Below are 27,988 nucleotides of genomic sequence, written 5' to 3'. Positions count from 1 at the left end.
ATGTGCATCTGCTCAATCAATCGCCAAAACATTTGGTTCCCAAATTTTTCTCTCAACATAAATAGCTTCCTCAAACACTGTATAAGTATAAACAAAAGCGACAGACCATTATACTATTTTTTATTGGGCAAATGACATGAATCATACATTTAGTGTTGAATACATACTAGCTGTACTAACAATAATAACATATATAATATACAAAATTGTCTTTTCATAAGAAAACTTTTTTTTTTACCTGAACTTAAATGCAGAAGACCAAAGATTTTCTTGTGAAATTTCTTTACTTTAATTCATTATCTGGTTCATACACAGATAATATTAATGAAACTTGCAAACTGATAACAAAATAGTTTTAAAAAAAACCAGAAACTTGCAAAAATCACCAATATAAAACACAGAACATGTAATGATTTTATTTTTATTCAAAGTATGCAATATCATTGTAAAAATTAAATGAGTTCTGGGATTTACAATGCTCACTGTAATTATTTGTAGAAGTGAACCAGTTGTGAACCAGTCTAACAGCAATAATTGCATCTAACCTATCTACTGTGATACAAGACTGGATACTTGTCCATAGAAAATAGACAAAAAGTCATCTGAATAAGATACATGTAAGAATTTTGTGTTGAGTAAAATAGTACAAATGTACTTCCAAAAGAATAGTTGTGAGAAGTCATCTTCATCCTCAGATTGTGTTTCTGCACGATTACACAGCATCAGAACTTCCCCATCCAGGTAGACTGGTTTACAGAGAAGACCATCATTCTTCTGGGATAAATATAATAAACTCAGAACCATTCTATGTCTTTACATCTGGACCTATTTTAGTCAACTGCAATGTCCATAATTTGCTTGGGGCCCCTCTGTTTCACCAATACTTTGCAAAGTCCTTTTCCACATCCTGAAAATTAAATAGTATAAACTTTGTAACACAGTTGTACAATTATTGAAGTGAATATCTGGAATTTAGCAATATTAGAAGAAATTATGTTTTAATAAAATACCATGATTAGTTTTTCAGCTTATATTCAGATTTTTATCCGACAAGTAGCAAGTCTAAAAACTACAAGATTATACACACCTTTATATTCAGATGTTAACTACATGTCAGGAAAGGGTGATTTTTGTGTTGCATTTTGCTATTCAACCTGCCCAACTAACCATCACTTATGGAATTTGTGGTATGTTAGGCCTAAATTAAAACATTTTTTTTTTCTTCTGCCATCCTAAGTACTTTGTTCCTAAAATAAAATTTAAACAAATTCTGCAGCAATTATGTTTTTATGCCATGTACAAGCTCGTTTTCAAACCTGGCCATGATAATGTTTTCCAAATACACTTACTGCTAACTGAACTTGTAAATGGCGCTCCAATGCCATGAAGTCTTTCATTTTAACGCCATTTATAATGAAGAAATAACACGCCATTTATAATGAAGAAATAACATTCAATTTGTGTTACTGTGCTCATTTTTATGTCATCATTGGTGTCATGTGCTGTGACTCATTCACAGCTCACATACGTAGTATAAGTATTAATTTGTTTGAAAATTATGCATAAATAATCATTACTTGAAAACTTAGGGGTATAATTTGCCCAATATCTTCCTTAATTTACAAGTATCCTATGGTAAAATTACTTTTGATTTATACCAAGTTTTGATTTACCCCGTAACTTCAGAAATGCATCTATGTCGTAAATCAAACATCACCTGTGCATCTTTTTCAGGTACTAGTTCCCTGTTCAAGAACATTACTCCCTTCTCCAATCAGTAACTGTCTATAATGAAAAATATGATCCCAGTCTGATGCTTACATCCAATTACAACAATTGGAGTATTATCCTTCTTTTCCTTGACTATTGTGCCTTTTATATATACATGCATCTCTTGGGCACTAAAACTATGGACACTCAAGTCATATTTTGGGGTTTCTACTGTTAGTCACATCCTTTTCTGTGTTGCATTTATTATTTTCTCATGTTCTTGCTTAATTCTGTGTATCTGTCTCCATTAACCATATATTTGCTAGTGAAATGGTGCTTCAGGTGTCTCATCCCTCTAACAGTAAACAGTGTCAGTGAAGGAATTCCTATCCTTTCGCTCGTCCAGTCCTTTCTTGTATTTTGATGTATTCATTTCAGCCTTCAATTATGCTTCATAGCGTCGGCAAGTGTTGGTAAAAAGAGGCAGCGTGGGACACTTACGTCACCTGTTTCGTATGCAGTTTTATTATTTTAACTGGACGAGAAATATAGTCATAATATCCAGAGAGATGCAAGATTTATTAATATATGCATATTTTATTTGTTACAGAATCAAAGAAAATAATTATATCAACTTTTTCATCACTCTGGAGCAAATCAAGCCAAAATCTGGTCTCAAGAGTGTTAACAAGTTCAGTCAATCATATACAAAAGCTCATCATCAATATCAGACCTGACAATCCTAAAAATTACTAAAGGCCATATTTATTTATCTGCCAAATAAGACAAATTTTCAGTAAAATGTAACTAAAGATTATGTTATTGCCAACTTGGAAAACATGCATTTCATTTTGATGTGGGCGCTGATGCAGCAATGGTAACCTATGTTCTATTAAAATATTTGCAAAGTACAGTTTGGCTTCAACTACTTCCAGCTCAGTTTCAGAACTGCACTGTAGCCCAAAATGAAGATGAATGACGACTTGCAAGAGCTCTGATCTTGACATGATCTTTGTTTATTTTTAATTCACACGGTGGCTGTAATTATTTCTCCCACCTTGAGCAATACTCAGATCATCAAGCCATGATGTCCACTAAATGTAACTGTTACCTTTCTGGGTTTATTTAAGCATGTCTAAGTTTTTTAAATTATTTTTTTGTGCGGACTGTTTGGACTTTTTAAGAGGCAGATTGTCTCCTTTACATTCAGCATGTTTCTTTAGTCATTTCCAGACAATGCTATAATGTAAAAGCAAAAGCTTGATCACATGAGTATCTTGTATTAATCTACACAGGTAGATTAAAGTGTCTGAGGTACCCCTGTAATGTTAGGCCGGTTCCATAACCAACTCCACCAAGTTTAATCTGAAAACTTGGATCTGGGTCAGACCCAAATAAGCCAATACCTGGATCTGACCACAATGATCATGTTTCTGTACTTTTTTTTTCTATTCTGACATAACTACTTACTGAACTCATCCAATAACTTCTTACTATAAGACTATTTAACAAGCCTGATCAAACTCAGATCAGAAATAAATCTGCACAAGTATAGACAAGCTCAGTCAATCTGATGCAAGATCACACCATTAATAAGCATGGATCACCCTTGTAATCATACAGCTGCATAACTATTACGGTGTGACAAGCTTAGTCAATCTGATGTCAGATCACATCATTAATATGCATGGATCTCACTCACAATTATGCTCAGCTGATTAGTTTCCATAAATCTTCCTCATAATAAAACTCATTGGATATCTTGATGATATAAGCCTATCTAACAAGTTTGAGACACAACTTATCCGATATAGTCCTTACAGTGTTGATGAGGTCAGTCAATAAGATGCAAAATTACTTATTATTACACATGAATATTGCACGTAACTGCACTCATCCAAGATCATGATGATTTAGGCCTATTTACCAAGTCTGATTAAAGCTGGATCAGAAATAGTCTGTAGAGTGGTAATAACCTCAATCAAATGGAAGAACATGTCATTCACATGCACAAATGTGAGACCTTCAATCTTATCAACTTACATTCCAAATCTGATCAAAATCTGATTTAAAACATGATCTCCAGATTGGTATAAGCTAAGCTAATCAGATGCGAGATAACCTCATTAAAATCAAAGAATCGAAATATCAAACTCGTGTACATCTTCGCTAGCCAAGGTTCCGATAACCCTATCTACACCTTGGCATATGGAGCAGATATTTCTGTGCTTCGGGTCTGTGAATTTCATTGGATGCAGCAGCAAGCCACTGCATCAAATCAAAATTAAGTTTTCACTCAAATAGACCTGTAATGGCTTCCTTCTGGAACAGGGTCATACTTTCGATGTTAAACTTACAAAGTATCCTTTCTAGGTCAATTGCCACCACCATTTTCAGCCAATGTACAATGCACCGTGCTACTGGTAAGTTGGCATTACATACTAAGGGAGGCAACACATGAAATCCAATAGATGTCGCTAGGACAAAGCATTGATATAGCTGTTTGATGGATCTCACCCATTACCAAATTCATTTAAGATCTTGATGACACACGTCTATAATCCATGGCTGGCAAATTAAAAGGTGAATGTGTTATCCACTGAATTATCCAGGCCCATGCAGATTTCAATTAAACTACTAAAATCACCATAAATGTCTTAATAATGATCAATGTTCCTTCTCCCCCTCTACATGGGACTGAACTTGAATGTGCATGATAAATTTAAAAAATTGAAGGTCAAGAACCACTTTCTACTGACCAATGTTTCAACAGCTAAACCCAAAATGTTGGGTGGCTAATGAAGAAATTTTGACAAACACTTACAACAGGTTCAGTGTTGGGAGCATATCTAATGACTGGAACACCATTCTTGTCGATCAGAAACTTGGAGAAATTCCACTTGATAAAGCTGCAATAAAAATAATAATAATGGTAATAAACAAAATCTATGTGAAAGTACTTCACACTTTTATCAGAACTAATTCACTGTGACCTGCATCTTATGCTAACTATGCTCCAAGAGCTATGATAGTTTGATTTAGGACATGATTGTGACCACAAGAGCCTGTTGTCTTATTACTTGCAATCTTGCATCTTAGTTTAATCAATCAAGTCCTTACACATGTACCCATTATGCAAATTCTAAACAAAAACTATCCATTAGAATTATGAATGATAACCCTTTATGTTTAAATTACTCCTTACATTTCAAAATGTTCTTGTGCCAAAATTCTTTCCCAGTTTCTTCAACGTAGGCTTTGGCACAGATTCATACTCTATGATCAGACTAATTTTATAAGGACAGTACAATTGATTAGACTAATTTTATAAGGACAGTACAACTGATCTAATTTTATAAGAACAGTACAATTGATCAGACTAATTTTATAAGGACAGTACAATTGATCAGACTAATTTTATAAGGACAGCACAATTGACCTGACTAATTTTATAAGGACAGTACAATTGATTAGACTAATTTTATAAGGACAGTACAACTGATCTGACTAATTTTATAAGGACAGTACAATTGATCAGACTAATTTTATAAGGACAGTACAATTGATTAGACTAATTTTATAAGGACAGTACAACTGATCTAATTTTATAAGAACAGTACAATTGATCAGACTAATTTTATAAGGACAGTACAATTGATCAGACTAATTTTATAAGGACAGTACAACTGATCTGACTAATTTTATAAGGACAGTACAATTGATCAGACTAATTTTATAAGGACAGCACAATTGACCTGACTAATTTTATAAGGACAGTACAATTGATTAGACTAATTTTATAAGGACAGTACAACTGATCTGACTAATTTTATAAGGACAGTACAATTGATCAGACTAATTTTATAAGGACAGCACAATTGACCTGACTAATTTTATAAGGACAGTACAATTGATTAGACTAATTTTATAAGGACAGTACAACTGATCTGACTAATTTTATCAGGACAGTATAAATGATTAGACTACTTTTATATGGACAGTACAATTGATTAGACTAATTTTATAAGGACAGTACAATTGATCTGACTAATTTTATAAGGACAGTACAATTGATTAGACTAATTTTATAAGGACAGTGCAAATGATCGAACTAATTTTATAAGGACAGTACAATTGATCTAATTTTATCAGGACAGTACAATTGATTAGACTAATTTTATAATGACAGTACAATTGATCAGACTAATTTTATAACGACAGTACAATTGATCAGACTAATTTTATAACGGTAGTACATTTGATTAGACTAATTTTATAAGGACAGTACAATCCTACAAAGCTTAGCTGCTTGTTCTAACATCCTGACATGTGAGTGTAGACAAATTAATTATGGCTGCTTAAATATATATATTAGACTTTTAGAACATTTTTGTCTGTTCTCAATGGTGTAGCATCAAAAGTGGTGACACATGCCAGATTAGTGAAGCTCGGATATTTAACTAAAAGCAAAACGAAATATTCAATAAATCATTTCTACAAACAAATAGCACCAATCACATTTCGATTAATAAAAAGATAAACAAAATCTTTCCTAAATGGCTTACCTACAAGCGTTTAGATATTAATAATTTACCTTAAAAGCTGGCTCTGTTTTTTATAGTGCGCTAGCCTACTGTCGGATTAAATTTGGGTTGGAACTCCCACTGAGTCACACCAAAGACTTATTAAAAAATGGTCAAATAGCCATTTTTTATTATTAATCTTGAAGAGCCATTGCTTGGACCAAGTTTTATTAGATCATTATTCATGATGAGATCTATTACAGCATAATAAGGAGATGAATAATACGATGATAAGTCATCAGCAAAAAGACGAATGAGGGAGCTCATACCATTGGCAATATCATTTAAATAAATTAGAAACAAGAGGAGTGGCCCAAGCAAGCACCCTTGTGGCACACCAGCATTTATAATCATTTTTCATGACAAGTATCATGCAAATGGACTGTTTGTTTTCTATTACTTCAATAAATTTCAAACTGATTTGTATTAGATTACACGCAACACTGCATTCGTTCAATTTAAACAGTATTCCTCTGTGCCAGACCTGACCAAAAGCTTTTGATAGATCACAAAATGCAAGACTTTTGAGAATGTTCTAATGAATTGCATATACTATGATATATTTCAATACTTTGAAAAAAACCGTAGAGACCAGGAAGGAATCCTGGCTGATACATAAAAAAGGATAGTTTTATGAAAGTAGTTATACGCTTGTTTAAAAATGCATCTTTCTTTGATTTTTATGACATAGCTAAGTGTGCATCACTGTTTTTAGGACTGGGAAGAATGTGTACACGTTTCCATTTATCTGAAAATGCGAGTGGTGCTGCTCTTGTTTCACTAATGCCTTTAAGCATTCTATGAGTTACACCATCAGGCCCGGTGGCTTTATGGACAGAAATAGAATTAATACTATCTTTAATTTCTTTTTCAGTAATAGTAATTTCATTTCGGGTATCAGAGCTTCTTTTTCGAGAGTTAGGGAGAGCAACATTACTATCATCAATTGTTGAAATTGAAGTAAAATAATCATTTAATAAGTTAACCTTTTCTTTCTCATCAAAGATGCAAACCGAAGCATTATTTTGTGCATCTATAAGTGGTAGGAGTAGAATCAAAAGGATTTATCTCTTTTATAAAGGGGTTTTGTAATTTTTCAAAATGTTTTTGCAGCATTTTTTTCAGAATCGGATAGATGAACATTAATATTATCGATATATTGCTTTTAGGACACTTTTTCATGCTGTTTACTTTATTCCAGATTTGTCTGAATTTGTTTCAGTTGATTGGCCTACCACGATTGATGGGAAATTTGCATGCTCTAGCCTTTTGTCGTAAATTCTAATAATCTGGTTGTGAATATATCAGTTGGAACATCAATATCTCTTGGTGTTAGGAATAGATCTGCCCAGTTAGTTCCAGAGCATTTAATTGGAATCAAAATCAGCTTTGCTATACATCCAGACACAGCACAAACAAACATGCAGTGATGATTCTGCCATGGCAACTATGTCTTCCCCAACATAAATATCCCAATCAAAAGTTAGTGAAACTTGCCTGCCCTCCTTCCATTTATATTTGTAACAATTGTTAATAGACTGGAACCATACATTTACATTGTTATTCTTACTGGATGTCACAAAACAGCAGAGAGCTTCTCCCCTTAAGTCAAGTACATATACCTTCTTTATTTAATTTTGTTTCAATAGCTATTTCAATGGTTGACATTACAAACTGGCATAGATCAATAAACACAGTATGAACTCTGAGTAGCTTAAAGTGAACAAAGTGCCTGTGATTCGTCTGCCAAGGTAACTGTATTCATAAAGCCGTGGTCTAGCGTTTGACGCTAAATACTGTTTTTTTTTATGACTTTGCTACTGATGAACCAAACCATATTTTTAAGTGACATTTTTATGACATTATATTTCATACATATTTATTTATAAGAAGATATAGTATTAATTATACTAGTTTGCTGAAGTGTGCATTCTTGGTAAATACATAGTCCTGTAAATAAGACTTTGCACTGCTTTTATGATGGGAGTTCACAAGTATAAATAGCAATGCAAAGTTTTATTATTAGGACTTGATAAATCTGTTAGAAAAGATTTCAATCCTTTAGAAAAGAACTGCAATTTGACGAGAAAGTAATACAAGATACCATACAGGAACACCTTTACTCAAATAACACCTGTAAACAGCTAACAATTTTAATGCAGCAAAAATTTATTTTATGCTGGATAATTAAACAGATAAATTTGTTGACAAGTCACAGGAGTAGTGTCTAAAAACTGTGCCAAATCCAAATGTTCATGCAGACCACTGGAGCATGAAATACAAGTCACAGTGATCTAGTCCTGACTGCAGATTGTAGTACCTTCACATGGAGAATCTAATACCAAGTTGCACAACATATTTGACAAAATGAGCTGAACAAAAGTGTTAATGTAAGTCAATAGAGTGTGAAATAAAGGTCAGAGACTTAGCCATGACTTAAATGAGAAGCAGTCTTTATGATACATCTACATATCAGGTTACAATATTGGCACATTAACACAGGTTGCAGGTGGGAAATACAGGTCAAAGTAACCAAGTTTTGACATAAGGGTGTAGTACATGTATGGACATGTGGATGGGCAATCCTCTAAAAAAACACAGGATTTAAAATATAATTCACTCTGAAACTTAACCACAAAGCTTTTGAAGGGTATACTTACTCTCCTAAGGTTCCTTTCAGTTTCATCTTTAGAAAGTTGAATAATGGATGTGCATCACTGCCATTTACATTTACTTTGCCGAACAGGTCTGGGCCAGTTCCAAATTTACTTGTGACAAATTCCTTTATTTTATCTTCAGACCAAGGCTCCTAAAAAACAAAAAGAAGACACAGTCACGGATCATGAATATTTCTCCATAGTGACTGACACAAAATGCAAACAGAAGGACTGAAGACTGTACAGACAGATACACTGATGGATGAACTAGTGTCAGACTAATAGTAAACACCCCTTCTGCATTGTTGAAAGGGCATAAAACATATGTGCAGATAATGAATCCAAGGTAATGCTATGTCACACCTGCTCCAAAAATGCATGATTCCTAAACCATGCTATAACCCTATCACAAGGTAATTGTGACCTACTTCTACTGGTGGTAAGTTGTGTACTTCAAGACAAATGATTCAGAATATAATAATGATGTAAAATTGAGTTTTGTGTGAAAAAAGAACATCAAATTATACCTGTCACACTTGCACAAAATTCTTCTCCAATTCATGTTGCAACATCTACTTTTCCCACCATTCCATATATTACTTTAACCCTATCCTCTTATGTAAAAACTGTCTCACTTTAGAATTTGAGCCACTGACAACTTTGAGTTAAACTGACAGTGTGACCGCAGTACCAAGGAGTACATGCTAGAGAATATTTACAATAGAGTCACTTGATATACCTTTATGTAAACAATGCCTTCCTCAAGAAACAACAGTTGAATGTACCTGTATTGAACAGTTACTGTCATAATGCCTTCATTAAAGCTGTTGTTATGCTTTCATTCAAGCTGTCATAATGCCTTCATTAAAGCTGTCACTATGCCTTCATTAAAGCTGTCATTATGCTTTCATTAAAGCTGTCATAATGCTTTAGTGCCTGTCTAAAGCATTAAGAACCCATTATTTGGTTACAAAAAACCTGTAAGCCAACTATGGAAAACTGGTGATCATTTTTTCTGTGTATGGTTGTGGAGGGGGTAGATTCAAATGACCTTTGAGACCAGGTGACTGCTATATAAATGTGACAATTTGGACAGGTTTGAAGCTGTCAAGTTGAGGTTACTCACCCATTACATCAGTGATCTCTATGGGGTGAAGGCGTCAATGTGCTCTCTTGTACATTTTGAAGTACTGTTTCCTAATAGCTTTGTACTGTTTTAAACTTTTGTTAAGTTTTAGAAACTAAGAAAAATTAATCAGTTATTCAAATGGCAATTTATTAAAATTTTTTACCAATATAATTAGTTTTCATGTATATTTTCTGTGTGCTCATGTGAAGTCATACATGGTGTGACCAAATGATTTCATAAACCTTACTGTATTGCCTTTTGTAAAGTACACAAGGTGATAATGGTAAAAGTATCAATAATAGTGAAAATCATATTTTTCTTTTACTGCCTATCATGATGTGCACATTAAGAATGAGAAAGTAATGATATATCCTTTTACTGCCTATCATGATGTGCACATTAAGGATGTGAAAGTAATGATATATCCTTTTACTGCCTATCATGATGTGCACATTAAGGATGTGAAAGTAATGATATATCCTTTTACTGCCTATCATGATGTGCACATTAAGAATGAGAAAGTAATGATATATCGTTTTACTGCCTATCATGATGTGCACATTAAGGATGAGAAAGTAATGATATATCCTTTTACTGCCTATCATGATGTGCACATTAAGAATGAGAAAGTAAGGATATATCCTTTTACTGCCTATCATGATGTGCACATTAAGGATGAGAAAGTAATGATATATCCTTTTACTGCCTATCATGATGTGCACATTAAGGATGAGAAAGTAATTATATATCCTGATTTAAATATGAAACAAGATGAAATTTTAGAATATTCAAAGTCACAGATAGATTAAATGATAGTTTTTAGAAAGCAACTGCAAGAAAAAGTTGTGACAATTTTAAAACTAAACCAAATTATGTGGCTCACCATCGCCTATTCTCACATTTTTTACTGTATATTCCCTCCAACCCTCTAAACCCCAGCTCACCTGCACCCCTCATTAACAAATGAAAATATGTGAAAATGTCATAGTAATTTAAATTTTTTCTACATTAAACATCTGGACCCTAGGCAATATTGAAAATGATTATCTTGCTTATGGTCACTATAAGGTGACACATAGCTACAAGGTTTCCTAAATTTCCATCCAGCAGTTTGTAAGATGTGATAATAAACAGACAAAGGGACAGTATTACAAAATCCCTGACACTTTTTCAAAAATAAAGCATGGGGATCATAATCATAACTTCATACAAAAATAAGTACAATGTCTGTACCATGAGTACAATTTGTACATGATACATCTGTACAATGAGTATAATATCTATACTATGAGTACAATGTCTGTACCATGAGTACAATTTGTACATGATATATCTGTACAATGAGTACAATATCTTTACTATGAGTACAATGTCTGTACCATGAGTACAATTTGTACATGATACATCTGTGCAATGAGTATAATATCTATACTATGAGTACAATGTATGTACCATGAGTACAATGTCTGTACAATGTCTGTACAATGAGTACAATGTCTGTACCATGAGTACAATTTGTACATGATACATCTGTACAATGAGTACAATATCTATACTATGAGTACAATGTATGTACCATGATTACAATGTATGTATCATGAGTACAAAGTCTGTACCAGGGAAAAATATATCTACAATTAGTACAATGACTGTACCATGAATACAATGTCTGTACCATGATTACATTGTATGTACCATGATTAGAATGTATCATCAGTACAATGTATGTACCATGATTACACTGTCTGTACCATGATTACAATGTCTGTACAATGAGTATAATTTATCTATACAGTGTTCTCATTAGTATCTGGCTAAGAAAATCTTTACTTCTGAACACCAACAGTCCACTTTTGCTAACTTTAAAGTTTCTGTTAAAATTATTACACTGACCCAGCTGTATACAGTATTTCTCCCATTATAAGCCAAGAGTAGGGTCAGGTGGGTGGTGCGACCTTATTTAATGAGAAGTGAAGGATGGACTTAATTTCATGGCAACAAATTTTCACATTAAGCAATGTGTTTGGAGATAACAAAAGAAACATAATGAATTAATCAAATAACATTCTTCAATTTTCAAAACTTAAAAAGTAAAAGAAGAAAGATGTCTGGTTTAATTGAACCACCACATGTGTGATCTGCATTCGGGATCCCTTACACACCCACATATAAATGCATTCGGGATCCCTTACACACCCACATATAAATGCATTCGGGATCCCTTACACACACACATATAAATGCATTCGGGATCCCTTACACACCCACATATAAATGTATTCGGGATCCCTTACACACCCACATATAAATGCATTCGGGATCCCTTACACACCCACATATAAATGCATTCGGGATCCCTTACACACCCACATATAAATGCATTCGGGATCCCTTACACACCCACATATAAATGTATTCGGGATCCCTTACACACCCACATATAAATGCATTCGGGATCCCTTACACACCCACATATAAATGCATTCGGGATCCCTTACACACCCACATATAAATGCATTCGGGATCCCTTACACACCCACATATAAATGCATTCGGGATCCCTTACACACCCACATATAAATGCATTCGGGATCCCTTACACACCCACATATAAATGCATTCGGGATCCCTTACACACCCACATATAAATGCATTCGGGATCCCTTACACACCCACATATAAATGCATTCGGGATCCCTTACACACCCACATATAAATGCATTCGGGATCCCTTACACACACACATATAAATGCATTCGGGATCCCTTACACACCCACATATAAATGCATTCGGGATCCCTTACACACCCACATATAAATGCATTCGGGATCCCTTACACACCCACATATAAATGCATTCGGGATCCCTTACACACCCACATATAAATGAAAAGACCCCACTTTTTTCTGACCATTTTGCAGTACAAGAGAGAGATTGAAAGATGTATTAATTATATCAGCATTTACACCATAACACAGTTACTGTACCTGTCCGCCAAACTGGTTGCATGGGAAAAAAAGAATCCTCAGGCCCTTGGACTCAGCGTATTTGGTGTGCAGATCCATCAGCTGAGTGTAGTTCTTGTTGGTCATGCCTCATTTACAAGCTACATTCACAATTAGGCACACGTGTCCCCTGAAAAAATGGAAGAGAAACAAATAACATTCATGAATTAATGTAAATAGACACAATGCTAAATACAGGTCTCATATAATAGGCAAAAAATGTTGAAAAGTTCTTCATACAACTGTGAAGAGTGAGATTATGTTTCATGTTATACGACTTTCAAATGAGTAAACACAAATCTCTATATTGTTGGTTGTGTGTCTGTACCCATCTCAGATGTGACACCAAAAGCCAATGCACGAGCTATTAATGTCTGATATTTATTATAATGTCTTAGCATAGCCAGACAACTGAAATTCATTCATGAGCTCTTCAAACTGCATTACAAGCACAATAATGTGCTAAGACTACCAACCACCACCCCAGGTGAACCCTAACCTGTTCCTTTTTTCCAACCAACATACATTAATGGTCAAAATCTCAGAAAAAATGTCAAAGTACCATATATACTCATTTACAAGCCCAGTCTAATTGCAAACAATACAGTCCCTGATCTGCCATCACATAATGTGCCTGTAGGTTAGGGTCTATGTTGTCTGCTCTACTGATCCTAACAAACTGCATAAACCCAGATCTACCAGCACATTATGTGTCAGCAGATCTATGTCTATGCAGTTTGCAGTTGGTTCAGATTTTAGTAAGTTTATATGGTAACTGATTGACATTTAAGGAAGAATTACAAGTCCCATCTTCCATAACTCCTATTGTATCCCCAATCAGTGCACATGCCAACTCTCAATGGCCAAATGTAAATATTTTTTTCTCTAAAAGACAGTGGAGAACATTTAGCTATTTACATAATTAAAAAATAGTCCAGTCCAAATCAGCCCTTACCATCATGAAATTTTTACCCAACTCTAAATCTTATTGGAAAATATTTTTTGACCAAGCGTGTATATTTTAAGCAAGATTTCCAGATCTGAAGGTGGCACCCATTACTTAAACTGTGGAGCAAAGTTCCATGGATTAGAGGCCAGGTCCAGACCAAAAAGTTCACTTGCAAACTTTCTGTATTTTTCACTGCAATGGTCAGAAAGGGCTTTCTGTGTATAGCAGGAGAAAATCTATGTGGTCACGAGCTCAATGCAAATAAACTGTAACCTGTGTTACCAAAGCATAAAATGACCTCCTTTGATTGTAAGTGTTTAGCACTAACAGAGATGCATCCAATTCTCAAGTTTGTTGATCTTAAGATCAACAGCACCCAATAAATTAACTTCAAATGCCAAATTTCAAGAAAGTCGCTGAATATGAAATACATGTAAATACATGTATTGTTGGCAATATAGACTTACCACGTTTCAATATGCATCTTCATAAGAGATTCTAAGTAGGATACTATGCATACAGAAAAGCCAAAGAAGACCATAAATGAAGCCAGTAAAAACTGAAATATAGGCCACTGTGACCTTCCTTTCTTATATTAGTATGGCACTAACAGATATACATTCATCATTAATTACTTGATTCTATCATGAACATGGAGAAATGAACATCAAAAAACAAAATTCAACACAGGTCAGCAAAGCATTAAATATGAACCATCATGACCAACTTCAAAAATGAGCGAGCAGTTCATCATCAAAATATATCTTGTGTCCTGATTCTGAATAATAATAATGTATGCACATAGCATGCAAAAAAAGAAACTGACATGATCAGGAGCTAAACACAAGAACATAATCTAAGCCTGTAAAATATGAAAAGCTGGTCACAGAGAACTTTTTCTGTATTGGTCTGGTACCAATACAAATATGTAAGACCATCTAGTTTAATAATCATAGCACAAACTGTTAAAATACAACATTTAGCAACAATCAGTGAAGTGTGAGATATGATCACAGTAACCTACTTTTGTTATGAGGGTGATGCATCCCCTTACCAAGTTTCATGTGGGGGGAAAAAAACAACCCGAGTTAAAAGCAGAAACATAACCAAGAATGACAAATTAATGTACATGTACAAAAACTAGGTCACTTAAGCACCCTTGGGTAGGTGTTTTTAAACCCCATTCCAAACTCTTGCCTAGGTGGCAGGGTAGTTTCGTCAATTGGCCCCTGGCAAATTTCTTAACTTAGGCTATGGTGTGACCTTTTCAGCTATTCTTGTTTACTAATTAAAGATATGGATATATTTGTGAACTAGGTGTTTAGGGCTTGTATTGTTCTTGAAATTGATGTCAGGCATGTACACCTTCCATAGTTACTCTGCAGTATGTTGATAGCAAAATACCAATAGTTGGCTAGGAAGAAGATCTAGCCTCCCATAGCAGTAAATACATGGGTTTGGGGCAAGTAGAATATCTCAAAAATGGCTTGGATGACGACTATTTTCAATTGCATCAGTCTGTTTAGTACACTGTTTTGCAGAACTGTCATCCAGGAAAAGGGCTTGTGTTTGCACTGTGAGCATCACATGGTGTCAAAAATGACCTTCGGACATGAAAAGTGCAGATATAAATTTGGGGTTGGGGTACATAAACTTCTGCTATGAACTTCCATTGACTTTTTTGGTCAAGTGGATAATATTCTTATGCTCTGTTGTAATATAGGTATCCAAAAATATGGACCTTTTTGTCCTTGCTTGTGTATTTGACTTTTTTAATGATTTGTTTATACTAGGTCACTGATTGTGGCAATACATGTGTAAATAAAAAACTGGCCCCTGCCCCCCCAGGACCTAGGAAGAAAGAATGGTTGAGATGCAGTGAAGCTGTACATATGTCAATACATATTTGTTTGCAGGGACAATGATGGGATTGAGTGGAGAAGTACAACTGCTCTCCTCAAGATAAACACTATGTATTTCTGATATGTAAACAGGATCTCTATGCAAACATGACAGATTAACAGATAGGTCAGCTTAAGACAGATCAAGAATTGTGCAAAATTTGGTCAGGAGTTTTGACTAAAAATCAGGAGAATTTTCATCAGACAGAATCTCAGCATGCAAATGGATAAAAATGACAATGAACAAAGTTACATTTTTTAAGATGAACATTATTACATCAAATCAGTCATTTCAGTCGTCAAATCAGTCATTTCACAGTAACTTATTGCCTTTTATACTGTCCTTATATTTATACAGACACTCAGGAGACGATGTATCATTATTGGACCCACATTACCTCTAGAGTCTGCCTGAATCTTCCTCAGAATAGAAACTGTCAATATCTGCATTGGAATGTGACAATGGTCGTACAACTCTATTGAGTCGACCAAGAAGTTTAAATTGTTTCCTGCCGGTATGTAGATCCAGGTTACTGACTGAATGCCAAAACTGTACAAGATAGTTGCTATCTGGTTGAATATGTAAAGTTCTAAAGACAGTCTTTACAGGAATGGTAGAATGCATATTCACTCCAGCCACTGTAATTCTTGTTTTGTGTGATATTTTGGTTGTTTTGATTATAGCATTTTAGCACTGGGAGATAATACACACGTATATATCCTGACATACTAATGCACTGAAGCCAAACAAACACCTGTTTAATGCCACTTTTGCTATTTAGTAATAACTAATATAACCATAAGCTATCAGTTATCTTTTTCAAATTATTTATGAGTACATATAGTATAATTCATCCTGACAAACTTAAACTTTGAAGCCAATCCAAGCCTGCCAAAATAATCCAAGTAATATCAATTCTTAAACGCTTCTTGAATTCCAACCATAATCCATCATCTTTAATCCTTTCTAATTTACTATGGATTACACAATAGTATAATCCAATGATTACTTTGAGGTTGCAGTCTGTTGAATAAGCAATTAAGGTGTCATGCTTGCAAGGTCACAGTCAAGTGATCACAGAAGTCTTTACTGTAAATATACACTGGAACTGGAAGTAAAGTGTGAAGAAAAAAACATACAAAAGTTTTGTTCTGGAATTTTTTAATAACAATTCTAAGTAAGTAGATGTCAAAGAGTGACAGGAGGGACAAGAGACACACACACCATCTTGGAAGGAGTACTTTCCAGGCCACGATATTGACAAGTACTATATGTATACATCATATGCCTAACCGATGATGTATGTTTTATAATTTCAAACACTGCTATACAGAATCTTCACCTTGTTATTTATTGCCTAAATGCTGCTGATAACGCAGATGTGATACCCGTGTCTTCATCTTTGCAATGATTACTATACTGAAAATGGATGCCTCCATACAAAAGATCTACTAGTAACAGACAAAATGTAAAAATCCCTTTTCCAAATTACATTTTCAAACACTATATAAAGGCACTGTCCTTCAAGGAGAAACTAATTTTTAAACTTGCTTATCTTATAAGTTGAGTCAAACTCCAAACAACAAAGATCCTGATCTGCCATAGCAAAATGTGCCTGCAGAGCAGGGTCTACCTTGTTTGTTTTGGGGATAATTCCTAACAAACTGCACAGATCCAGATCTGCCAGTGCATTATGCGATAGTAGATCTGGGTCTGAGCAGTTTGCAGTTGGTCGCTTCTTATAAGAGAGCATATATGGTATAACATGTATTAAGATCTTCAGGCACATATATATTTACAATGAGGTAGACTGATACACAGATGTATTTCATTTTCAAGGTATTTCTCAACTGAAGAAGGCAGCAACCATTTACACATCTGTAAATCTTCAATCTCACAAATATACCACAGTGAATGGTACTGTATGCCTATTTTATCCTGTTTACATTACTTAAGCCACTGTAAAATGCATGGTGAGCAATGAGGCACCTTGTGTTTACACTATGCCAGTGTGGTATGTAAACAAAACTAGATCCCTAAAGTGGTCCTTCACTTAATAGAAGGAAAATATGTTCATGTACAATGTTGTTTATATCAAATATTAGTGCCAAAATAACCTGGGGTTGTTAAGTTAGCAAATATAATAAATAGGCCCTCTACCTGGATTATGGGTAACATGTCCATGAAACTTACCCACAAGACATGCACACGTATTTAAAGATGAATAATAATAATAATAATAATAATAATAATAACAATAATAATAATAATAATAATAATAATAATATCAACATGTACAAATCATGCATGTCAAGCTCATGACTGAAAAACTGCTGTAAAATGTGTGACCTTGACCCCAGGGGAAAATGTCACAGAATAAATTTCATAACATTGGATCAAAAATATGATGAAAATTCATCAAGTTAGGAAAAATAAGAAAATGACAAGACTTTAATAATTAGTCTTATTAAAAGTGACCTTGACCCACTGACAAAGGGGTGAGCAAACATTCTGCAGCATGAATTACAATAATAATTCAAGCCAAGTATGATGAAAATCTATTGGTGTTTACAATATAATTAAAGATAAACACTTTAAATCTTTATTTTAAGACTGTGACCTTGACACTAAAGTAAAGGGGTGAGTCATTACAGCACTGAATGAATTGTCTTAGCTTCATGATAATTCATCCAGCAAATGAAGAAAATATATTATTGGGGTTTAAGAAATTCAAAGCCAATTAAAAACATTTGATCAAATCTTTAATGCATATTTTCGATGACTGCAACCTTGACCTTAAGGTAAAAGAGCAAATGAGCATGTCACAGAATGAATTGTCTTAGCTTCATAACAATTCATGACAAATATGATGAGAATATATCAAGTGGCTTAAGATGCAAATGAAAAACATCAATCAAAACCATAAGAAACTTGAAGATGAAGATCTTGCTATCATCAGAAAACTGACTGCTATAGCTTGCTCTAGTGATAACTATCTAAAAAATTTATGAAAAAAATAGAGATAAACAGTTTTATTAACAGTTTTATTATGTATAATGCACCTTTAAAAATGTGGTCAAAAGCGCTCCGTTACGGATGACTGCCATCTCACCTCTATCTGCGTGGGTTCGAGTCTAGGATTTGGCCAATGTGGGTATGTGAGAAAGCTTGACAGTAGCTTCTGGTGGGTTGGTGGTTCTTCCCAGGGTTTTCCTCCGCCATTAATACTGGCTGCCATGCATAGCCTATCATGTGCTGAAAAATGGCGTTAAACCCCACAAAAACAACAACAACATGTCATCAGAACTCAATTTATATAATAAAAATTATGGTGTGCATAACACTTATAATCAGGTATTTTATAAATAATTAATCATAATATATTCAGAATTAATTTTAAAATGCCCTTTCATTTTTAAAGGATTAGTAAACTTATTTTTATATTAGCTTATACTTTCACCAGTTAAGTTATTCTGTAAATTAGAACAATTTAACAATATTCTTAACTAACTGTAAACAGGGGACATAATTAAAATTAAAAAATTAATGTCATATATTGTTTTGGAATTTAGACCTTTTGGATATACTATATTAAGACAGTGAATCCATCAGGTTTCATTCAGCAGACATTCCATCTCAGAATCAGCTATAACAATAGGCTGAAAGGAGAAATCTTGCAAAGTATGGGAACTCTTATTAAAATGCACAGCAATATGAAATGAAAATGATTGACCAATATAATTTTTTATGTTTAATCTATGTTGGACATTGTGGGGTTCCAAGCCAAGATAGATGTCTCCATTTTGAAATGTTCTTCCCAAAGAAATCTGTTCTAGGTGGAAAGACATGAATTGCAATCTTCTGATTCTTTAAAATACCAGATTATTAATTAGAATTAAAAAGCGCTCTATGACTTCAGTACAAAATCGTTATTTTGGGATTATTTTGAATTTATTTAGAGATATTTTGGATTATATCATTGTGATGCATCAACACTATTCCAGGCTACTGGTACATCAGCACATTCAATATTGAAATTCATTCAAAACCCCACTGGAATTCATTTGCATACTCTATACCTTTGGACTTGGGATAGAACTTTTAGTACTGTTTTGGATTTAACTCACAATACTGTTATTTCTTTTTAAATTTTCACTTTGTATATCATGGAAATAAATTATTTGTTGAATTTTACAAAACTTGATGGTTTTCTCTCTCCTGTTACTTAGTTTAAGACCATAGAGTTGTAACAGAAGGTTCTCAAAAATGAAGCAAGTAGCTTTCCTTTAATATGTAATGGACTTACAACATTGTCTGTGATGTTCAACCAATTGGATTAGTCAGTAGAGGTGTGCAATATTACAGGTATACTGGTTTACGGTGATATTTTTTCAAGTGGCATATAACTAAATGTCCACAGTACTTTTCTTAATGTACTGTTAATTCTGTACAGTAGCTAAATCATCCCACTATAGTGATTACAACTTATAATATTATAATCTGAAAGAGAAAAACCACAAAAACGAAATAACTGGAACTAAAAGAGGGTAGAAACTACTTACTATGACACTGGTTGTAAGAAGGGACAAAATTTATTGAGCCACTACTCTGCTAAGAGAGGCAAAAATTAAACCACCAACAAAAGAAATGGACATGTATACACAAAGCGTGGATTGTGGAGAAAGTAATCATAACTACAGAAAAAATTATATGTGACTTGGAGAAGACGCCAAAGGACCACAGCAAAGATGAACTTCATCCAAGAAAACACAGGAAGTTACAGTATATACAGCTCTTGAATCAGTCTCGAGTTCATAATCTTTTAGGTCTAGCTTTAAATTACAAAGGACTGAACAGTTAAGGAATATTTTTACATTTAGATGGGGTAGTGGGGCTTAGTGACCTATAAAACGGTAGCACTGCAACTTTAGCAGGCACTGTGATACTGTTATTATAACTTCAGGTATTCAAGCATACATACACATATGCATCTCGGAAAACAAAAAATATTATGTTGTAATACAAGTTTCATATGAAAGAAAACTGAAAGAAAGAAAAACCAAACGAAAAATAGAAGGCTGTTATATTATTCATAAGCTTTAAGGATTTCACCTATTTTAAACATTATGAAATTATTTTTTTATTAAATGACAGTATAAAAAAAATATTTTAAAGATAGTATGCATGCAACATCCCTTATAATGTACATGAAAGCACATGTACTGATGTCTTCACACCATAGTGGTCATCTATTCAAACAATGGCTGTCACAGATTCTATGGGTGAGTAACCTCAACTTGACAACTGTATTTCCTAAACCCCTTGATGGATCTTCTTCGTACTTGAAAGGAGTAATAATAAAGGTCAGATAATTGACCTTATGCAAGATGATTGATCTCTCCTCCTACCAAATCATGTGACATGATGACCTGTTAACCTCAGACAAACATGCAGTATTTGGCAAAGAAATACATGTATGTCTCAATTTTAGTGATATGTTTAGAAAACATGATTTTTATTATTTGAAAAACTATAAAATTACCAAGTCGCATAAATTATACTGCAGTAGACAATTGTTGTTCTTGTTGTTGTTGGGTTTAACGCCATTTGCCAGCATGAGATAGGTTATACATGGCGGCCAGTATAAATGGTGGAGGAAGAACCTGGGAAAACCCCGGAAAGTACCACCGACCCACAAGAAGCTATTGGTAAGCTTTCTCACATATCCACATTGGCTGAACCCAGAGACTCAAACCCACACAGACAGAGGTGAGATGGCAATGATCTGTAACAGTGAGTGCTTTAGACCACTCGGCCACTTGGTGGCCTCCCCACAGTAGACATCATTTACTTTTGTATTTCAAGTTTGTTTAGTAATAACCAACATGCTTGATTCTGGTAGATTATGGAAATCAATTTTAAAATGGATTGAGAACACGTTCATTAAAAGGAAGTTCACTCCAAAAGATGTATAAGGCGAGTTTTTTATCTGCCTCTGAGGTAAATGAATTAAAAACAAAACTGTAAACAGTTACTGCTTAGAAGTAAATGTTGAACATAACAAAACGCTTTTAAAGTTCTATGTTTTGAGACGGAATTTTAGTTAGCGATGTATACTGATGTAAACATGTAAAATATATGCTTGCTTAATATAATGGAAGATAAATATCTGAAACCTTTGCTTCTGTATTTCTTTTTTTATTATTTATATGTATCTTCCCCCGCCTAGCTCAGTGACTTTAAGTAAAGTCACTCAAGTGAAAGATCAAGATGGTGAAGCCAACATTCAGAGCACATTTTTAAACTTTGAAATAATGAAATCTGGGGTTTACTGCTTCCTAATTAAGAACAAATACACACAACAAAGAACAAAGTAAGGGGTTCTCAACAGGTTCATTTTTGCATATCGTTGTCAATTTTTATTATCTTGTTTCTTTTCAAATTATTGAAAGGACATGTTTTTCCTATATACTTTTGTGCCAAACAAAACACGTAGTAATTGCCACTGTGAAGTGGCAAATTTTATGTCGATCTAACAAGAATACATTAGCTGAGACCAGACAACCATTAATTAGATTTATGGAGACAAGCACGTATCATATCGCCATACTACCGTGTACGGTAATGTCCTTTAGAGGGAGAATTCTGTTCCTAATTAAACATTTGTTTATACAGCAGCCAGGCGGATAATTTAGGACAAGGAAAACTTCATTTTCATGGTAAAGTTGTCACAATTGAGAGAACACAGAAACTCTGTTACTCAAACTACCAGGGTCAAGTTGACCCTGACTTTGGCGCCTCTGGAAAAAGGTGGCAGAGATATTTGATTCTGATTGGTACGTTAAATGAGAGGGCGTGTTCCAACACAAAATTTCATAGGTTTTAATATTGCCGCATCGAATTTTAATCAGTCTAAGCTTTTCCTACATGAGAAGACCCAAAGGTTACGACTCCGGGAATTTGCAAGAAATTTCCGTAAAACTTGCCCAAAAAGGGGACGATTGTCGAAAGGAACCGACGAACTAATTTACCGATTAGAGGGAGAAACGTGACAGCAAAGGTAGTGTGACAATTCCATGTAATTTGTTGATGCCATATATAATGCTTTGCTGAAGTCATTTATTCGTATCTGCATGAATCTTTTTTCTACATTCGTGTAATAATTTGCTTTATGAAGTATAACTGTGTTGAGTTTATGCATAGGAAGTTGTACATTAATCTTCTTTAGATAAGTTTGACGAATTGTTTGAATTTGTCGTCTTGTTTGCATAAGAATTATGTTCTAAGAATTTAATGCATTACATTAGTTAATATGATTACAAGAATCCGTGTGAATTCGCCGAATTTAGAAGATTTCACGTATGATTAAGAATAAGTGTGTATTGACGGAAATGATCTAGTAATTGATTGACGTGATGTATCCTATTTATTTGCTGTGTATGTGGTAATGTGTAAGGTCAAGGCGTAACGAATTAGCCATTTGACTAACTAGGGTCATTATAGGACATGTGGAGTCGATTGATAGCCTTAGCATCTGTTTAGCACTGATAGTGAAATCTGATAACGAGGGAGAATAATGAAGAATTAACCGTTTCATAAATAACGGGAAATTTAGGTTGTCTCTATTTATATTTATTTAAAAGGGAGAAAATAGCTCCAGAGACGTATGGAACGAATGAGGTGATGGTATTCTGAGACCTATACGGAGAAGCATAGAGAAGAGTGCAGTGAGACATATAATCCTGTGATGCAACCCTGCGACGTATTAATCTCTGAAGAAGTATTCTGAGAATATCCTGAGATGGATGGTAGAAAGTATCATCCTGAGATCCAAGGGTCTGAACAGTGACAGAGGAAGCGAAAACAGACTGAGGATGAGCAGGTTATGAAATCGTACAAGACGTTGACTTCGATTGTTCACTCGATCCTATGATGAACTAAATCTATCAGTAACAGATCGACTATCTTATTTTAATCTATTTGCGTTTTCTTTGTATTTCGGTGAAAGTTAAATTTCTAAACGCAGAGTACACTCCTGATATAATGAATTTTCACAGTGTTTGTATGTAATTGATTAAATTGTTTGTTTACATGTACGGGGGCTCGTGTTGGTTTGTTCTATATACCTGCTCAGATCTCTATCTATTCCACCTGTAAGTTTCACCACTTATATTTATATTTACTCGAACCGGGCAATAACATCGAGGGCGGTCAACCCCTAGATAATGAAAACCAAATACGGAGGGACATTCACTCCCCCCGTGTAACAGCCACCGTGTCTTTGTTCAGCTGATCGTGCGAGTGACCGCAAGCTTTTCTCCATATAAATCTGGTCTCACTTTCTGGAAAAGATTAAATCTAACTCCTCCAAGTAAACGATCTGGATATTGACTGCTAAAACTACAAAGCCCCCATTGACTTTGTTTCACTATTATCAACTGAAAAATCGATAAACCATTGCAAATTTGTAAATACATGTATTTATGATAACCAATGTACAGACCACCCCATATCACATAACATCTCCTTATCAACATGGATATTACTGAAATTTTACTTGCCATCACTTTCGCCACCTTCACATCCGTCCCTAAAGACACCCAGGTTAGCTTAAAGTTTCTGTCCCTATTTCATTCAATTATTTTAATTAAAGAAAATATCCAATATATTCTTGAAATAAACTGTTACTAACCTGTACTTTTCTAGACTGACATCATTGCCATCAATATCTTTGGCGGTAAATTCATAGATTGTCTCTGCTTTCTTCCACCAGTCTTTGGTAGCCTTTAATACAAAAAAACTGTCATCACAAATCATAGAATATTTTATTTTTTCCTAACGGATGTAGCTAAATTTACTGTACAATCATGCCTGTCTAAATACCTCTGTAAAGTGAACACAAGTGCCTCTTAAGATGGGTGGTTTCTTAATAACATTCCAATTTGTTTCTGTAGTTATTTTGCATATCAGACCTTGAAACAGTGGCTATTGAGGAACTTGATGAAGGTGACCTTGATGTTTGGTATGTCTGACTGCACATGTACTTTCTTTGTTAAATCTCCACGTCCAAGTTCTTAAATAGTTTTGCTTTTGGCTTTTGTGGTGTTTAATGCCCGTTTTTCAGCACATTATAGGCTATACATGGTGGCCAGTATATTTGGTGGAGGAATAACCTAAGAAGACTCCTGGAAGATGCACCAACCCACAGGAAGCTAATGGCAAGCTTTCTCACATGCCCACAATGTTCAAGCAAGTACTTGATCTCACACAGACAGTGGTAAGCTGTGCATGTCGTCTGTAAAGATGAATGCCTTAGACCACTTGGCAAACTCAGGGCCCCATTTTTAAAAGGCATCTGGCCAAGTGGTAGGCACTGGATAAGTCTCACACCTTGAACCCTGCTTCAACCATTTTTATTGTTGCCAGTGAATACAAACATTGTTGTATCTGTACTGGCATCATTACCAGTACATTATGATTGACCAGTGTGCATTTGATTTCATGGGTCAAGAGGAATATCAACAAAAAAATGGCTCACTTTGACAAAGACAATGAAAGAGTAAGTGAACTATTCCAAATTTAAATTATAATGTACATGTATGCTGAAAAATATGTCTTTGTACTAATGCACGGCCAAAAGCAGGGAACAGAAAGTTTGCTTGAATTTTGGGGTGAGAAAGGCTAATGTGACAAGTGTAACATCAGATCAGGCACGCTTGTTTGAGTGAATAATGTTGCAACAGTTCCCATTAATATAACTGATATAAAAACAAGTCTAGTGTTGTCAATGGAAAACTAGATTTGTATTTTCTTAAAGACATTACTGCTATATCATGCTAAATGTCTTTGTATGCTGGCCTGGATGGGTATCAAACCAGCTACCCTTTGATATTAAGTCAAATGCTCTACCTAATGTGCTTCCGCAGCTTCTGGAAAAAATAATAATCTGACGGACAGCTGAATTGGTTTTGGTGTTTTATGGCACAGCAACCAAAGTAGGTTAGTTAGTGATGATATGACAGCTGAAAACATAAGGACTGAGACAGCTAGGAAACTAGTCTCAACATATGTTCTGAATTTTGTTGTTCTGAGCTGGACCACAGGCTTGCCCCACACAAGAACTGGTGATCCAATCAGAATTTTAAATTGCAGAAGTATGTGGGTGTGTACAAGTGAAATAATATATAGCTTTAAGATCGATAGCAATTTTTTAAAATAAACACGAATACCTAGAAAAAAAGGGAGAAGTGAACTAGTGATTCTATTGGATACATGTCTGCTGCATCATGCACCAGTGCTAGACAGGCCTATAAAATGCCACACTGCAAACATCGTAGCGATAGGACTACAATTGTAAAGGCTAGATTTTTTTTTTTATATTAAAAGACTGCATTTCAAGTCAGTTTATGTAAACAAGTAGTCTCTGGTTTTAAGAACAATGATAGTTTCATAGATATATACTGACTTCAACACTTTAATAAAATACAAAATATAAAAATATTTTGGTAAAAACTTTCATAGGTAAGAGGGAGAATGAGTGTATTGGGATTGCCTAAAAACTGCCTCTAATCGAAAAGTCCCCACATTTAGCTAAATTGTGATTGGATTTATAGTCTTAAACTTTGTAAGGTCCAACCATTAAAAGTTTGGAGGGGGATGGGCCTGTGATTTTATAGAAAAATTCTCTGATTCTCATCTAAATTGAAAAAACATTCCTCCCTTATCAACAGCAGAAAGAAAACATTAACTGAAAACAATATCTTCTGGTAAAAGAAAACACTATCCCCATCTAAAACAATCATCATTGCCCCCACCAGACAAAATTAAATGGCTGGCCCTTAATTTGACAAAGATAATTTTTAAAGGAATTTAAACCTTTGATCAATGTAAGTTGGCCTTATTTAGCCCTTGATATGTGGAAATCTGAACAGTCCTCCAATTTTTACATATGATCTAAAACTAATTATCATTCTTATATTAGATTCCTGGATCCCCTAGTAGCCACAGCACTGTTTCTAATTTGAAGACAGAGCTAGCGAGAAAGACTGACAGAGAAACCTGGTTTGTGTTATCAGAGGAACAACGTGCACCCATAATTTTATCAAGTTCTAACATGATTAAATATGCGCAGAGTGACTGTCGGTAATTGTATAATGGTTTCTATTAATATACGATTACATTCTCAGGTACACATGTACCGAACAGTTACCTGTGTGACGTCATATGATACGGTAGAAACTGCAATTCATTGGGCGGAGAGTTAAAACTCCCAATTTAATCTCCGAGTACATGATTCAAACTATCGCATATTAATACTTATCATTCCGTATCCTGGAAATCAAAATTCCCATGAATTTTGCCTTTTTATCTCCACTGTATCCTAATCCATCATTATTTAAGTAACCCCTGCCTCCAGTGATTTTATGACACAGTTCATGAAAATGTCACGTGCAAATCGGCATTCTTTTTTATTGTTTTTTTTTTCTTTTTCTTGTCGATCATTTTAGGAAATATTGAAGGGATAACGTAAGAATGGTCTGTATTCATATAGTACGACATGTTTATGATCTATTAAAAAGAATAAATAGGCAATGCTATTCCTTTCATGAGATATGTTACTTACCATCCTACGTCGAATATTTGCGGAGCGATGAACCAAAGTCCTGATAAATAACATTTTATCTAAATCGCTTTAATAAAGAAGCTCCTTTCCTTTCAATCGCCTCGATGAGCGTTTCCTTCACTGCGATGCATATATTAAGATAGCAGTATCCAAGAGCAACTACGCTCGATTATTCTTTCCTACTATAAAAAAAGTTTGAAATCTTCCTGCTTTAAAAAGAAAATAAAGGAAAACATTTAATGAATTTATAATATCTGCATGCTATGTCATGACATTTTTTCAGAATGGAAAAAAATATTCAAGCCATACATTTATACATTGAGAGGTAAAAACAAAACAAAAAGGCAGATACAATTTTAAGTGAGGAAAACAACTATTTGTACAAATTACAGCTTCATATAAATCTTGGTGATGGGATAGCCTATCTTG

General features: G+C 34.4%; 1 protein-coding gene across 2 annotated transcripts; it reads right to left on the bottom strand.

Annotated features, from left to right (window-relative positions):
* Window positions 1–103: 103 nt before the first annotated feature.
* Window positions 104–27,683, bottom strand: LOC149807580 (glutathione peroxidase-like). Of its 2 annotated transcripts, none has more exons than XM_089968306.1 (6): window positions 27,560–27,683; window positions 24,629–24,720; window positions 13,068–13,215; window positions 8,954–9,102; window positions 4,535–4,619; window positions 104–907 (listed from the first exon to the last, which is right to left on the bottom strand). In XM_089968306.1, the coding sequence occupies exons 1-6, from the start codon at window positions 27,611–27,613 to the stop codon at window positions 875–877; spliced, it is 561 nt and encodes a 186-aa protein (XP_089824432.1). In that variant the 5' UTR covers window positions 27,614–27,683; the 3' UTR covers window positions 104–874. The 2 variants fall into 2 exon arrangements, with proteins under 2 accessions (XP_089824432.1, XP_089824424.1); XM_089968298.1 differs by lacking the exon at window positions 27,560–27,683 and adding an exon at window positions 26,995–27,066.
* Window positions 27,684–27,988: the final 305 nt, after the last annotated feature.

Source organism: Sinohyriopsis cumingii, chromosome 1, assembly GCF_028554795.1.
Source record: "Sinohyriopsis cumingii isolate HCF-2022 chromosome 1, ASM2855479v2, whole genome shotgun sequence".
Lineage (NCBI taxonomy): Eukaryota > Metazoa > Mollusca > Bivalvia > Unionida > Unionidae > Sinohyriopsis > Sinohyriopsis cumingii.
Note: the sequence above shows the minus strand (reverse complement) of the source record. Positions and strands in the feature narration are given on the sequence as shown.